At 52.6% G+C, this 13,957-nt stretch overlaps 2 protein-coding genes across 7 annotated transcripts in view; one reads left to right on the plus strand and one right to left on the minus strand.

Moving 5' to 3' along the window:
- LOC122390690 (egalitarian protein homolog) overlaps window positions 1–1,659 on the minus strand; it is a 29,609-nt gene extending 27,950 nt beyond the window's left edge. Inside the window, exon 1 of the mRNA XM_043383864.1 lies at window positions 9–1,659. Within this exon, the coding sequence (XP_043239799.1) occupies window positions 9–1,259 (1,251 nt within the window). The 5' untranslated portion in view covers window positions 1,260–1,659. The remainder of the gene's footprint in view (window positions 1–8) is intronic.
- On the plus strand, window positions 1,460–13,494 carry LOC122390691 (dolichol-phosphate mannosyltransferase subunit 3-like). 6 transcript variants are annotated; one of them, XM_043383870.1, is made up of 4 exons: window positions 1,460–1,506; window positions 2,644–2,804; window positions 3,068–3,145; window positions 12,969–13,494. In XM_043383870.1, the coding sequence occupies exons 2-4, from the start codon at window positions 2,655–2,657 to the stop codon at window positions 13,026–13,028; spliced, it is 288 nt and encodes a 95-aa protein (XP_043239805.1). In that variant the 5' UTR covers window positions 1,460–1,506; window positions 2,644–2,654; the 3' UTR covers window positions 13,029–13,494. The 6 variants fall into 6 exon arrangements, with proteins under 6 accessions (XP_043239805.1, XP_043239803.1, XP_043239801.1 ...); XM_043383868.1 differs by lacking the exon at window positions 1,460–1,506 and adding an exon at window positions 1,932–2,034 and having other exon boundaries at window positions 2,629–2,804; XM_043383866.1 differs by lacking the exon at window positions 1,460–1,506 and adding an exon at window positions 1,943–1,965.
- The last annotated feature ends 463 nt before the right edge of the window (window positions 13,495–13,957 follow it).

Below are 13,957 nucleotides of genomic sequence, written 5' to 3' on the forward strand. Positions count from 1 at the left end.
AAACGTACCTTGACAATATTCTCGGACTGGAGCAGCTTGCCGAGCTCTCCCTCTCCCATCAGGTCGCGGTTGGCCAGCAGGTCAAATATGAACACCTGGCCCGAGTACGTGCACACCTGCAGCATCGTCATCGGCCCCGTGGGCCCGAGGTTCACCCCCTCCGCATCCACTCCGATCGGAGTGCCCGCCTCCAGCACACTGGCCACCACACTCCTGCACTCCTTCGTGTTCACCACAATCCGCACATTCTTCAAGTTCTGCTGAGCGAGGTTCTGATCCGACGGGCTGCCGGAGAGCTGAGAGTTGTACGTGTTCCGTTTTTGTTCAGTGTTCTGAGCTATTGTCTTCATCAGTATGTTGCCCACCCTCTGTTTTAGAGTCTGCTGTTGGAAGTTTGTTGGTGGGGAGACCTGCAGGGATGCAGGTGGGCTGGGCGCTGCAGGGACAGGCTCAGGGATGGGAGTGGCCTTGGCAGGCTGCTTGTCTTTCACAGGCACCAATGTCACCAGGTTTGAATGAACAGAGAACTTGTTGGAGTACATTTTGATGAATGTAGACAAGTCCTGGGGTGTTTTGAACAGCTTGGACCACTTCTCATATCCAAAGTATGAGGTGACATTGCTGAACAGTTGATCAATGATTGTGGGACCATTCACAGATATGCATGTCTGCAGGAACTCTAAAAGGTCCCTTGTGAGCTCTTCATCAACTTTGGGCTGCTCCACTTCCACATAGGGATGTCTTTCCTTGTCTTGATCTTCTGTGAGCATCACAACATCCTCTTTGACTATGAACACATCCGGAAACCTCGCAAGGAAGTCATGGAATTCCTTAACATGCTGTCCAGAGATATGTCGAACCTCTGGCGGAGCCTGAGACCTGTGGCCCAGCAATGATTTTATTGGAACTTCTGTGCCAGGTCCATACTGCCTCAACTTATTGCTAAAGTAGTCTGATGCCTCCTGTGCATAGTCCCGAGTCCCACGCCCTGCACTGTCATTTGCTGCTGGTCCTGCGGAAAAATCAGTGACATTGACACTGTCACCTTCGATGGTGAAGATGGATGGATACTGGCTGAGGAACTTGTGAAGTCCTGACTGAGATCCACCAGCAATCTGTCTCATCTCCTTCGTGAATCCCTTGGTTCCAAACTGGCAGCTGAGGTCATGAAGAGTCCTTGGCTGCCCCTTCTCGATGAGACGATCCAGGAAGAAGAGAAGGGTAGTGTTCCGCACGAAGTCATAGTCCTGGCTGTTCATTCTAGGAGGGTGCACACTGTTCACTTGATTCACTTTGGCACACTACACGGAAGAAGGAGAAGAGAAAGATCGCTAACTACCGAATGCTGAGAATGCGACTCGACATGTTGCATTCTTCTGAACTTCGATGCGTGAGCGGTAGATGGCAATGCTCTCCCGTCGTTTGTACCGTTTGTACAGTGTTTGACAAACTGTTCGCGATAGTAAGAAACTCAAAGCATGATTCACGGTAGATCACCCTTCTGAGGTTAACATATTCTCCAGCATAGGGTGCCAGTTAAGTTAATTTTTAACAAATTAATGACGGGAAGGCTGTACCCTCATGTTTAGGCTCAAATAAATAGAGATAACTAAAAGCCTATGTCAGAGACTGAGTGCAACAGCTGACGTGGTAGCCGGAATGGATTACCGTGGCGCAGCTGTGACAAACATGACTAGTACAAAATTAATTTGCTTGGGTAGCAATGACGTCATAAGACTCCCCAGGATCTCTTGCATTATGGTTTGAAACACGGGTCATCACGACAAAGCACCTAATTTGCAAATCAAAATACAAAATACAAAAGCAAAATACAAAGCACCTAATTTGAAGAAGAACTCAATTGCAAATATAATTCCAAATTGGAGAGAAAAAACAAACGAACAAAAAATCAGTTTTTGATCCTATGACGTACTGCGTGGGAGACGGCTAAGTGATTTTGAATGAGTATGTATACATAAATCAAAATAATGTAAATGATTCACAAGAACCTTTTTGTGTATATCTGTAGTTTGAGTGAGTACTTATGTTTGCTTATGTCATTTAATTTGCAATTGTGAACGATTTAGGACTAGGCCCTATAAACCAGTTAGGAATTTGCACCATTTAGGTTAGGACTTACTTAATTGTGCTGGCACATAGGTAGGTACCACCTACCTAAAACAGGCCTCAGGGCCCTCAGATATCTAGTCATGAGACTGCATGACTAAATATCATTTAGTCATTTTAGTCATGTGACTAAAAATGAGTCACTTGACTAAAAATGTGACTAAAAAACTGAGGGCATATTTAGTCATGTGACTGCAAAGAAATTATCTCCCTCTCGCTGCCTTCCACTGGTCAATAGTCAGGTGATTTGTGCGAGCAAATTTCAAGAGCCTTGATCAAATCACCCCAGGGACCCTGCTTTCATATTCCACCAATGATTCAATGTTGAGATTTTGGTCAGGCTGCTGATGCATTTAACATGTATGGTCATGTCATGTAACATGTTGATGTGGTTTAGCTCAGTATGGTCAAACCTGAGCTTAGTCCAGCAGCATAGCACTTCACGTTTTGTACCCACTCCGGCACCCACCAGCCACCCTGGCAGCCGCATCTGACCTTCAGTGCCTGTTCCGACAGCTGACGCCACCATGACGATGCTAATGCGCTGGCTGTTCCTGGCGGCTGTCATCCTGGGGCCGTGGATGGCGGTGCTTACCAACCGCTACCAGTCACCCTGGGTAGACCAGAACAGGCACACTCTGCTGCTCTACCCATTTGCACTGATTGCTGCCTTTGGGGTGAGTTTGGTGGAGTGCCTGGCTGGCAGACCCCATCCTGATCCATAGTCAGTATTATTGATCAAGTAATGAAGGACATGGCTGCATTTTGAGAGATAGCATGTTACATGGTAATCTCATCAGTTTGCATTTGTGCTAATATTTGTGTTGCTTTACCACAGTCTTTGTCATACAACATCCATTGTGCAGTACTGTTAGGTACCTTGTCAGCTTTGTTTTGTCGCAGTTGTGTACCTTACTGTGCTTGATATGCTTTGTTACAGGTGTACTCTGTGTGTGTGATTGCCTGGAGAGTATACAGTTTCAATGACTGTCAGGAGGCTGCTGATGAGCTGCAAAAGGTGAGAGGCATGCCTGTGACAGATTTAAGAACAGCAGTTCATTTTTGAGAGGTTCTTTTCATGCCTGAGGGTTCACTTATTTTACTTAAGATGCTGCTATCCCTGCTTCAAAGATGGCTATTCCAGCTTTAGCGCCTGGCTTTCTCTCATCCACCCACCACTCACCACTAGGGGAAAAACACTTGTCTGTGATCACACCTCTGCTAACTAGTCACAGCATAAAGAGGGTTTGCTTAATTCCTGATGCCATTTCTTTTTGTTGGATCCTGGAGCAAGCCGGTTCCACTTCTGTTACACGCTGGTGTGTGTCTGGTACACATAACGCATGACCGTGTGGAACTGGCTAGTTGAAGTCAACAGAAGCAACGCTCTTGTCCAATTGAAGTTAGAAGAGGACTGATCGTGTCGGCTTGTCGAGCCATTTTCTTCCGCGCGATTGTGGGTGTGGCGTGATTTCGGCTTTTCCTCGTCTTCTTCGTGATCAGCTGCTGCAACGGAAGATTACTCGGCGGCGAATACTTTGATGCACCGATCAACACCGCTATAGTGCTGCACCATCCCCATTTCTAAGTTCCGCGACGTGCTGGCGATCGACATACCTCGGGTGGTACGCAACGGGATTTGAGCATACGAAGCGGACATATTGGTACGAGTCGGGAGGAGACGTGCTTCGACGGCTTACCGCTTTGTGCCTTGGCTGCATTATGCTATTCTGCTTGAATGCGCAAGTTAGATGATGGCTGAGCACCATTGAAGTGAGCATGGCGTCAAAGTCGTTTCAGTGCAGAACGAGCATAACTGATAAAAACTAAATAGACTCCCGAGGCTTACTTTCTTTCACACACTCGCTTTTCATTTTATTCTGATCTTGACTGGTAGCATTACCATCATTTTCCGAGCCCGGGATTTTTCGCCTTGAAAGGCATCTTTTTTTCCCTGAGGATCTTGCAGTACCGACACAGACTATAGACATGGCTTGTTTTCAGCAAACCAGCACCCAAGCGGACCCCCCAGCCGCGACTCGGCGCTCCGGAAACTTCCCAGCTGTGACTCCTCTACACTCCGGAGACTCCCCAGGCGTGACTCCTGAGAACTCCAGAGTTTCTCCAGCCGTGACTCCTCGGCACTCCAGAAACTCCCCAGCCGCGACTCCTGAGAACTCCAGAGTTTCTCCAGCCGTGACTCCTCGGCACTCGGGAGCCTTCCCATCTGTGACTCCTCGGCACTCCGGAAACTCCCCAACCGTGACTCCTCGGCACTCCAGAAACTCCCCAGCCGTGACTCCTCGGCACTCTGGAGACTCCCCAGCCGTGACTCCTCGGCACTCCAGAGTTTCTCCAGCTGTGACTCCTGGACACTCCGGAGACTCCCCCATCAGAACCCGCCGGCCCCGTGTAGATTCATCTGTCGGTACTCGCCGACCCTTTGGCGACTCGCCGGTCGAAACTCGCCGCCCCTGTGGGGACTCGTCGACAACAGAGGTTCCAGCTCTTGCCGCGGAGAGGCGCCACGGTAGACAAGATCGTGAGGAGGGCGCTGGCGATGCTGTGCCGATTGCATCAGGCGAGGTGGGCGCCTCTGTGGGAACCGATAATGCTGAGAGACGTGAGCTGGAGGACGCTCAGCCAATGGCGGCTCACAGTGCCTTGTCGGTGGGGATGGCCTATCTCAGCGAGGGTGCCCTGGATGACGTGCTGGCCCGTTTTAACAACCTCACAATGTCCGTCACGGAGACTGCAGGCCAGTCAGTGCACAGTCCCGCCGGTGGTTTCGGAAATTGGGCCGCGGGCGGCGCAGAAGTCCCGTATGATGTCGGGTCAGACGGCCCGCCAGGATGGCCAGGGGGCAGAGCTGCACCCGACCTGGAGTTGACAAACCCGGTGGAGTACCGGCGTCGAGCAGAGGCGAAACTACGGGAGCTAACACTGACTCAGACCGAGCAGGAGGCGCTGGAGCGGCGCACCAGGCGCGATCGAGAGGCGTGGTTCGCGGCGCGGCGCGGTCGCATCACTGCCAGCGTGTTCCAGCGCGTCAGTAACATGCGGCCGACGACGCCGTGTGACTCTCTCCTGGAGGTTCTTCTGTACGGCGCCGGCCGAGAGCTGGACACGCCCGCGCTCCGGTACGGACGCCAGAACGAGGATCGAGCCATCCGCGATTACGAGCGGCGCACGGGCGTGCTGGTGCGTCACCCGGTCGGTCTGGTGGTGCACCCGGAGCACGGGTTTCTGGCGGCCACGCCGGACGGCTGGGTGGCCCCCGGGCTGATCCTGGAGGTCAAGTGTCCGCAGCGCGCTGCCAACACCCCGCTGAGGGAGCTGGCCGCGGCCGGCGGCAGCTTCTGTCTGGACCGGACGATGAAGCTGCGCCGCGGCCACCCGTACTACGGCCAGGTGCAGGCGCAGATGGCCTGCTGCGGCGCCCGCTTCTGTGACTTCTTTGTCTGGACGCCACACGAGTCGGAATGCGACCGGATTACGTTCGACCCGGACTTCTGGCAGCAGAAGATCGGCCCGGTGCGCGAGTTTTTCCTGGAGTGCCTTCTGCCGGAGATGGTGGACCCGCGGAAGGCCAGGGGTCTGCCGTACAGAGAGCGGCGCAACTACCGACCGAGGCGGCACTGAACCGGGTGGCACTGAAAGCGGCTGTAGGGTATCGTGCTTATCCGCCCCGCCTGTGGGTGCAAGACCTGGCTGCACTGGAGAGATTTATCTACGTCATTCAAACGCTACTCCACGACATTCAAGCATTGCTCTTCTGTAAACATATCTTCGTTGGGTTGCTAGGTTGGTCTTGAAGCGCCCTTGTCAGCAACTGCAACCGCACTGGGTGGTAATAATTAAGTGTTTATGGTTTGCTGACATGTAGATTCTGTATTCCTCAGCGCGCACCCTCACACCGTCAGGCCATCTCGCTCACTGACTCACCGCCTGCCCGGACACAGCTTGGCCCCGGCGGCAGCGACCTGACACCGCCTGAGCGAAGTCCATCCGACTCGCATCGCGGAAAGCATCACTTAGCATCGAAAAGCCTGAAACTACACTCCACCCTTGATCTCAAAGGATCAACCCATCGATTGGAAATACTGGGCCTGTCTACGTTCCCGCTCGCTTCTACGTGGAATCTGTCGGTCCTCCTCGCCCACAATCTCAGCTGACTCTCCCTCCACGACTTCCGGCCCACTGTTCCCCTCTGAGCCCGCATCATTCACCACCGGCACGGTAATGACCAGACTCTCACCGTCCCTCTCTCCCTCACTGTCGCCCTCACTAACGGGCCCCTCCTCGACGGCGGCATTCCGTCGGCGTAAATTTCTCACGTGCCACGGCACTCCATCGACTTCTACGACCTGCTCAGAAACGACATCAGACACCGTGCCGGGACGCGACGTATCAACACACCGAGTTCCCCGACGACGTACCCAGACAGGGTCGCCAACACGATACGCGGCTGCCTCACTGTTCACTGGTACGGGGTTGGGCGCCGGCGGTGCAGCAGCGGGCCGCACATTGTCCCTCACATTGTACCGGAACACGACACTCGCGGGTGCAGATCCACCCTCGCGCGGCGTTACATTGTACAGGTGGACTGCCTCGGCCACCGAGCATTGTTTTCGCGCAGCAATGACCTTGATCGTGCGATGGTTCCGCTCAACTATCGAATTGCCAGCCGGCTCATGAACCGCCCTAAATCGAAGACGCACGCCCCACCTCGCTGCAAAAGCCGCAAAACTCCGACTGCGAAAGATGGTGTCATTATCACAAAGCAGCTCCTCAGGTGCCCCGCGCTCGAAGAAGATCTGTTCGAGTTGAGCGATCGTGACATCAGCGTCCGGACGACTCAGGTGTCGCCATAGACAGAACCGCGAGGGTCCACAGTCCACAACCGAGAGAAACGACTGGCCCCGGTAGTGCGTTACATCAATTGCCAGTCGCTTCCATACGTCAGACACTTCCAACGAGCCATGCCTCCACTTCATTGGCGCCGGATCGATTGAGCGGCATGCGTCACACTGGCTCACCACATTTTGCACTTGAGCTCGCGTCACGTCCTTTGAAATGTCACGCCGTGCAAAGTACAGTGTCCGACGAACCCCGGGATGTCCGGCGCGGTCATGCACTCCTGCGATGGCCTCCGCAATATCAGCAGAGCCTCCTGGTGCAAGCTGATCCTCCGTCCGGTCCTCTGCCGCGCCGGCCGAGTCTCCCCGCGGCGTCATCCGATCCACCTCAGCGCTGCTACCACCTGCAGCTGCGACTTGATCGCCTCCTCTCAGTACTGCCGAACCCGATGAATCGTCATCAGTGTTAGGCAATGCCAGCCCATTGGCCGCAGCCTCGCAGCCGGCCATTGTCTCAGTAGCTGCAGGCGATGACTCATCACGCACCCAGTCTTTCGGCACTCGGGTCAGCTCGTCGGCTCGATTCGCTGCGCTCCGCACTAGAGTTACAGACAGCGACAGCTCGAGCTCATCCACCAGCTGTCGAATCATGTCGACCCTGCGTCTGATCAACATCTCTCCGTGTGCCTTGGTGCGCAGCCGAGTGCGGCCGCTCAATGCATCGTTGATCCAACGGTGCACTGTGACCGAGTCCGTGCGCAGATCGATGACACGCATGTCCCAAGCGACGGCCACGTTGATGCCTCTCACGGCCGCATTTAGCTCCGCAACATTTATGTGTGTGGATTCATCCTTCCTCAGCCAGCATCCGTCTTCAATGATGTCGCCGTCAGGTGACTCCACCACCACACCCGCTGCTACGGAGCTCGCATCCACCCAAACCACAGCGCGGTCGCTCCGCACGCTCCACAGACCGTGTGCCGGATCGTGACTGGCTACCCGAGCCGCGACATGACTAATCTGCTTCTGCAGAACTCCGTCGTAGGTGATGTCATCCCATCCTTGTGTGACGTCATTCACGCGTCGTTTCAGCCAGGCCACGGCAGGGCGGAGCCAACCACACACGGGCATGTGAGCGATCAGGCGTCCGCACCACGAGAACACACCACGGCGCGTGAGCACAGCCGGTGGTGGTCCGACTGGGTTGTCTCTGCTCCACACCAGCCTGCCAAGCTCCCGTGAGACTCGCAGACCGAGCAGACGCGCACCGCCTGCCGCCCGCTCTGGAGGCTTGCACTCGAGACCAAAGTTCGCCAGATGAGCCACCACTCGCTCTGCGCTAACAATGTCCTCGTTCACCAGCAGATCGTCCACGTACGGAAGCACTGCCCGGTTTACGTCCGCGTCACGTTCCAGAACCGTCCGAATCACCGCCTTCATGACGAGCGGAGCCACGCACAATCCATAACCGAGCCGTGTCAAACAATGTCTCTGGTTTTCGATCATCACCGTCTGAAACGGCCACAGCTGGCGGTCAACCTGAATCTGCAAATACGCGTGACGTAGATCTACGACCGCAACGTTTTCGCCATGTCGTCGCCACTTCCTCAGTTGGTCCGCACAGACGTCTGCGTCAGCTGTGTGAGCTGTCAAGTAGTTGTTCAGTTCACGATAGTCAAGCACAGGTCTCACTTTCGATTTGTTCTTTTGTTGGACTGCCATTAAAGGCACCAGACCCTTTGGTGGGCCAAGCTCTGACTCGTTGTAGGGAATAAGCCAGCCCTGCTCCACCCAACGTTTGAGTTCATCGTCAAATTCACGGCGAGCGTCACACGGCACCCTGTACTGTGCGACAGTGTTCTGCAAGCACTCCGGCTCTGCTCCGTCAGTCCACTTCCATTTCATTCTCCACGCCTTAGATGTCGGATCAAAGTACACGGCATAATCTGGTGCATCCACAACTGGTGCCCGGTCCGGGTGCAGGTCGGTCGGTGTCGGTTCAGGTTGCGCCGCCGTCTCATTGCAGCCCGGATGCAGCGATGAGGCTGCTCCATCCGAGACGCCACTGGCAGCCGCTGCAACTGGAGCGGCCGGCACAGCTGAGTCCACTCCAAAGTTCACTTCACTGGATGCACTAACGAACACGCCCTGCAGAGCAGTCACACCGTTCATTCCCAGAATGAATGAAAAGTTCAAAGGCTTTCTAGCAGACACCAGCACTTCCAACTCAACTCGAGCACCAAACATGGTCTGCACTGACACGTAACCTCTGCCTTCGCATGCGTATCGTTCTCCACTCAGTGTCACAACGTTGATTCGCTCCGCAGACCAGCGGCGGCAAACGGAGGAGTGCGCGACGCTCACGGTGCATCCGGTATCCACGAGGGCTCGACACATCACTCCGTCCACCGACAGGCGCGTGGTCGGCAGGGCGCCACTCACTGGTGAGCCGGAGAGGAGGCTGGCGCTGAGGCCACCTCTCCGCCGCCGTTTTCCGGGCAGGTAGCTGCCACGTGGCCGGGTCGGCTGCACCGGAAGCAGAGCCTGCTTCCGCCCAAACCACCTCGACGTCCACGGCCACCTCGACCACGAAGACAATCGCGGGCCAAGTGGTTGGGCTGTCCGCACGCATAGCAAACGGTGGCTTCCTGACGGCGCGGACCGCGGTGGTCTGCCGCTGCAGCTACCCCGAGAACGCTATCTCGACAGAGGATAGCACGGGCCCGGTCCACCATCTCCGACAGAGACAGGGACTCCATGCGGGCGCCTGTCTGGAGAGCGTGCCGCACGGACTCGGGCAGTCCTGCCACAAATGCGCAGCTCAATCCCTCTTCGTTAATGCCTCCGAAGATCGACGACAGTCTTTGTAGGTCCGCCAGAAACACATCGACGGACTCGTCGACCCGCAGCTGGCGATCTCGGAACTCTTCGTAGGCTTTGAACTTGTCGACTGCAAACGCACGCTGCAAAGCCGCCTTCACTTTCCCTGCGTCCGCCTTGTCGGCTTCACTCAGTTGGCGATAAACAGCCGAGGCACCCCCTGTCAGTCTCAACGGCACCACCACGGCCAAGTCCACTGCCGGTTTTTGCAGGCCACACACTAGTTCCACCTTCTCATACCAACACGAAAAGTCACTAGTGCCATCATACTCCGGGATAAGTTTCAAGTCGAAGTTCGCCATGATGGCCGAAATAGCTTGTAGATTCTGTATTCCTCAGCGCGCACCCTCACACCGTCAGGCCATCTCGCTCACTGACTCACCGCCTGCCCGGACACAGCTTGGCCCCGGCGGCAGCGACCTGACACCGCCTGAGCGAAGTCCATCCGACTCGCATCGCGGAAAGCATCACTTAGCATCGAAAAGCCTGAAACTACATGACACTACGAGATATGTGACGTTTATTTACAGATAGATGGCTTAAGCATTAAGCAGGCATAAGATGACATTTGTTTCACTTGATATAAGGCTGCTTGGAATATGATGCTGAGTAGGTAGATGCCATCTAATGCAGGGGTCGGCAAATGGTGGGGCATGCCCCCTTTGGGGGTAATGGAGCCCCTCGGTGGGGGGTAATGGGGGCCTCTGAGAAAGCCTTATCTTAGAATTAATGTCTCCCTTGATGGGACTTGATGGGCAACCATTTGAACATATACCAAGTAATTTTGGTGCCTTCGTAACATGTTACGAAGCTGTCAGTGGTTGTTGATGCCTACTTTAAATACCCGACAGGACGCCTATTGGTTGACTTGACCTGACCCGACCGACCTGGCACGAAGACATCTGTGATCAAAACTTAGATAAAATTCGTGATCAGTACCCCGACAAACTCCACAACATCCTCACTGTACGAAGTTCTGACAGGTCTCGATTTTCCGACTTTTTGGGTCATTGAGCCGACCTGGAAGGTCAATCAATGACCTAGGACCTTAAAATCGCGTATCATCAGCTTCCTCTCGTCACGGGCAACACGCTCGTTTTTTCCGCGAAGCTCATGCTTGATCAGGGGCCGAACGACAAATAGGGGTCCAACGAATTTCTCCCCCCCCATAAATTAGCGGCTGGCAAAACACCAATACGGGTGACGGTTAACTTCCTTGGCCATTGGGTGACTTAAGACTTTCAAAGGGTCAATGACAATTGTGTAGTAGATCAGATTCAGCACCCGCTGTACCTTCTAGAATTGAAATTTTATGACCTTCCATGATCTCAAGAAACAACTGCCTAACAAGTCAACAGTTATTTCTGTCAATGTATGACATGTTTTATGGCAGATAAAAAAAAATGATCGGCTCGAGGGTAAAATTGTGTCGTGATCCGACGTTTTTCCATAATAATACCCGAAATACCCAAAGAGTCACGGAAAGGCATGACATTTTAGTGAGCTCGGTTGTGTATGCAATGGTGTCTGGTAGGGTGGGGGTAATGGCCCTGCCTGGCGCCCGAAAAGGGGGCACGACCCCGGAGGGCCTGCCGACCACTGATCTAATGCCATATGATATTATGTGGTGTTTTATTAACTTTTTTCGCTGATGTTTGTACATGCTTTTAATCGCCCGTGTTTTATCAATGTTATTCAACATTTCGCGACTTTAAACATTTGATTATCGGTTTTAATGAAACCTTTGTCTTTAGTTTTTTTTTCTCTCACATTATCGATGTTATTTCATTAAAATAACTATGTGCCTTTTATGTGGCAACCGAAGACTGTTCACCATAGTTTACCATAGACAGTCCACGTAGTATATGCTTCTCATCACATTGTCCGGCATAGCAGACAAATCATATTGCACCTAGTCATTACCGTGTCCTTGTATCGGACAGTAACTGCCTTAGTCGGTCTGCCGCTGCGGAGACCTCGGGCTAGGCCCCGTCCGCACACCCGCTCAGTTGAATGATCATTGATCAGGCACGTGGCTGTACTTCATGCGTGATAGTTAGCTTAGAAAGCATGATTATATCAGATTTGCAGTGACATTATATAAGAACTGCAAAAAGTTTGATGTATAATAGATGTGAGATGTTATGCAATAAGGTACATTTTGCATGCTTGTTGACGCATAGATATGCATTCAATACATCACCACAAATTGGTTTTGCGTCTTTATTTCCTAGACCTACCTGGCCTAGTACTTTTTATACATTGGTAAGTTAGCCTTCAGGCACCTACTAAATCATGTTTTGCATCTTACATATGTAAATCATCTGATGTCGACCAGCTTCATAAAAGCAGGTTTAAATAAGCGGCGCCTTTCACTGAGCTACAAGCAGAAGGGCTCGCAAACCTCACTCACCCTTACTCATTCCTAACTGTCACAGCTCACCCGCTCACTCACACTTTTACTGGATCTCAATTACTCTATCGCTCTCGTTTACTTATTGACTCTCTGTCAGTCACTCGTTGAGAGTGCGAGACGTTTTTTATCATTTGCGTCATGTCACTAATTTTGGTATGAATGACGGTAGTCGACAAAACTGCGGTTACATAACGAGCTCGTTTTGGCACCGATAATCCAGCCGATTTTATCGAACCGACGAACACCACTGATTTTGTCGATGGATTTACGCGTAAATCTTACCGAACTTTTCAGTGGCCTCTCAAACCCACTACTAGAAGGAGAAAGCGTTTCACAGTTCCCTGTTGTTTCAAAATTGCATTATTTAGTTGAATAGATCGGCGTGATTGTTGATTTAAGGCGTGTAACATGTTTGTTCTTTTACCGACGATACAAGGAACACGAATCTCGAATTTCGATAAACGGGTGGGAGAATCGGGAAACGGGTTCATTGAACAGGGATGTGAACATCCTGTTATAAAAGATTATTATAAAGGTGACTTCGTAGCTGCCAAATTCAAATGGTGACGGCAACGAGAACACTATGCTCGCGGTAAAAAATCATGGCTTTTGAGCCCGGCGATGGTCACACATTTTTTCTTTACTGTATGGACATGACGCTATGAATCGAATCTCCTTCGTTGCAGCAAATCAAGGAAGCCAAGGAGGACCTGGCGAAGAAGGGATTCAAGTTTGTCAAGTCGTAGCGGCGCACTCGTACCACGTCATCATTGTTGCGTTTCGACACGGCTCTGCTCACGCTCCTGTCCCGGCCTGTACCGCTACCGCCCGGCACGTGTCATCAGTGATCTGGGCCGGGGGTGTCGCGGTATGACCCTCGGGCCGCTGGGCACACTGCTTCCGTCCACCGTTCGGGCTGGCTATCAGCGCCACTGGACCAGGATAGGGACAAATACTGTCTGAAAGACCGGTGCGTGGAGGGTATCGGGCCGGTGTCCAGTCCGGTACGGACTATGCTGAGGCCAGCTGTAAGGCAAATGCTATTTTGTTATGGATGTTTGTTTATATTATGTTGGCTAGTTTGGTGCAGGGATGAGCGGGAGACAGGTGCCAGCAGCTTTTTGAGGGTGCTGGGACGTCGTGGGGTTGTGACATGAGATCATGTAAAAGGTGGTTTGTCGTAATAAATGATGCATTCCTTGTTTTGCAAAACGGACCTTTTGTGACGAATGGCGAGCGTAGATCCGAAAGCCGAGCTTCACTTACCTAAGCATCTTTCCGCTTTTTTATAAAGCATACAATGCTCGATGCACATGACCCTAACTGTTAGCTAAGCCGTGGGACAACTTCTGCCGTATGCTCGTCATGTCATCACTACTCGGGGACACGCATGAGGCCATGCGGCACAGCATCAGGCGCGGATACAAGGGGGGGCCATGGGGGCCATGGCCCCCCCCCTTGGCCGATTTTTTTTTCAAAAATAAAATAAAAAGTTAAAAAGTTAAAAAGCTGAAAAGGGGGCCTCCTGAAAATAAAGTGGCCGAAATCCGATGAGTTTTTTTTTTAACCTACCCACTTAGTTATTTCTTAGAAGACTAGCTGAGAAGACTTCTTTGTTAGAAGATTGGTAAAGCTTTTCATAATTTGGAGGTCTCTTATACTCACAGAGATGACC

This window comes from Amphibalanus amphitrite, unplaced genomic scaffold, assembly GCF_019059575.1.
Source record: "Amphibalanus amphitrite isolate SeventyFive unplaced genomic scaffold, NRLGWU_Aamphi_draft 000405F_arrow, whole genome shotgun sequence".
Lineage (NCBI taxonomy): Eukaryota > Metazoa > Arthropoda > Thecostraca > Balanomorpha > Balanidae > Amphibalanus > Amphibalanus amphitrite.

What these genes read in the sequence shown, in the direction of transcription:
- LOC122390691 (XM_043383868.1), top strand. Translation starts at nt 1,995, where the DNA reads ATGATTCACAAGAACCTTTTTGTGTATATCTGTAGTTTGA. An exon ending in TGTGTATATCTGTAGTTTGA is followed by an intron (nt 2,035 to 2,628) that starts GTGAGTACTTAT and finishes TCTGACCTTCAG; the next exon opens with TGCCTGTTCCGACAGCTGAC. An exon ending in CACTGATTGCTGCCTTTGGG is followed by an intron (nt 2,805 to 3,067) that starts GTGAGTTTGGTG and finishes GCTTTGTTACAG; the next exon opens with GTGTACTCTGTGTGTGTGAT.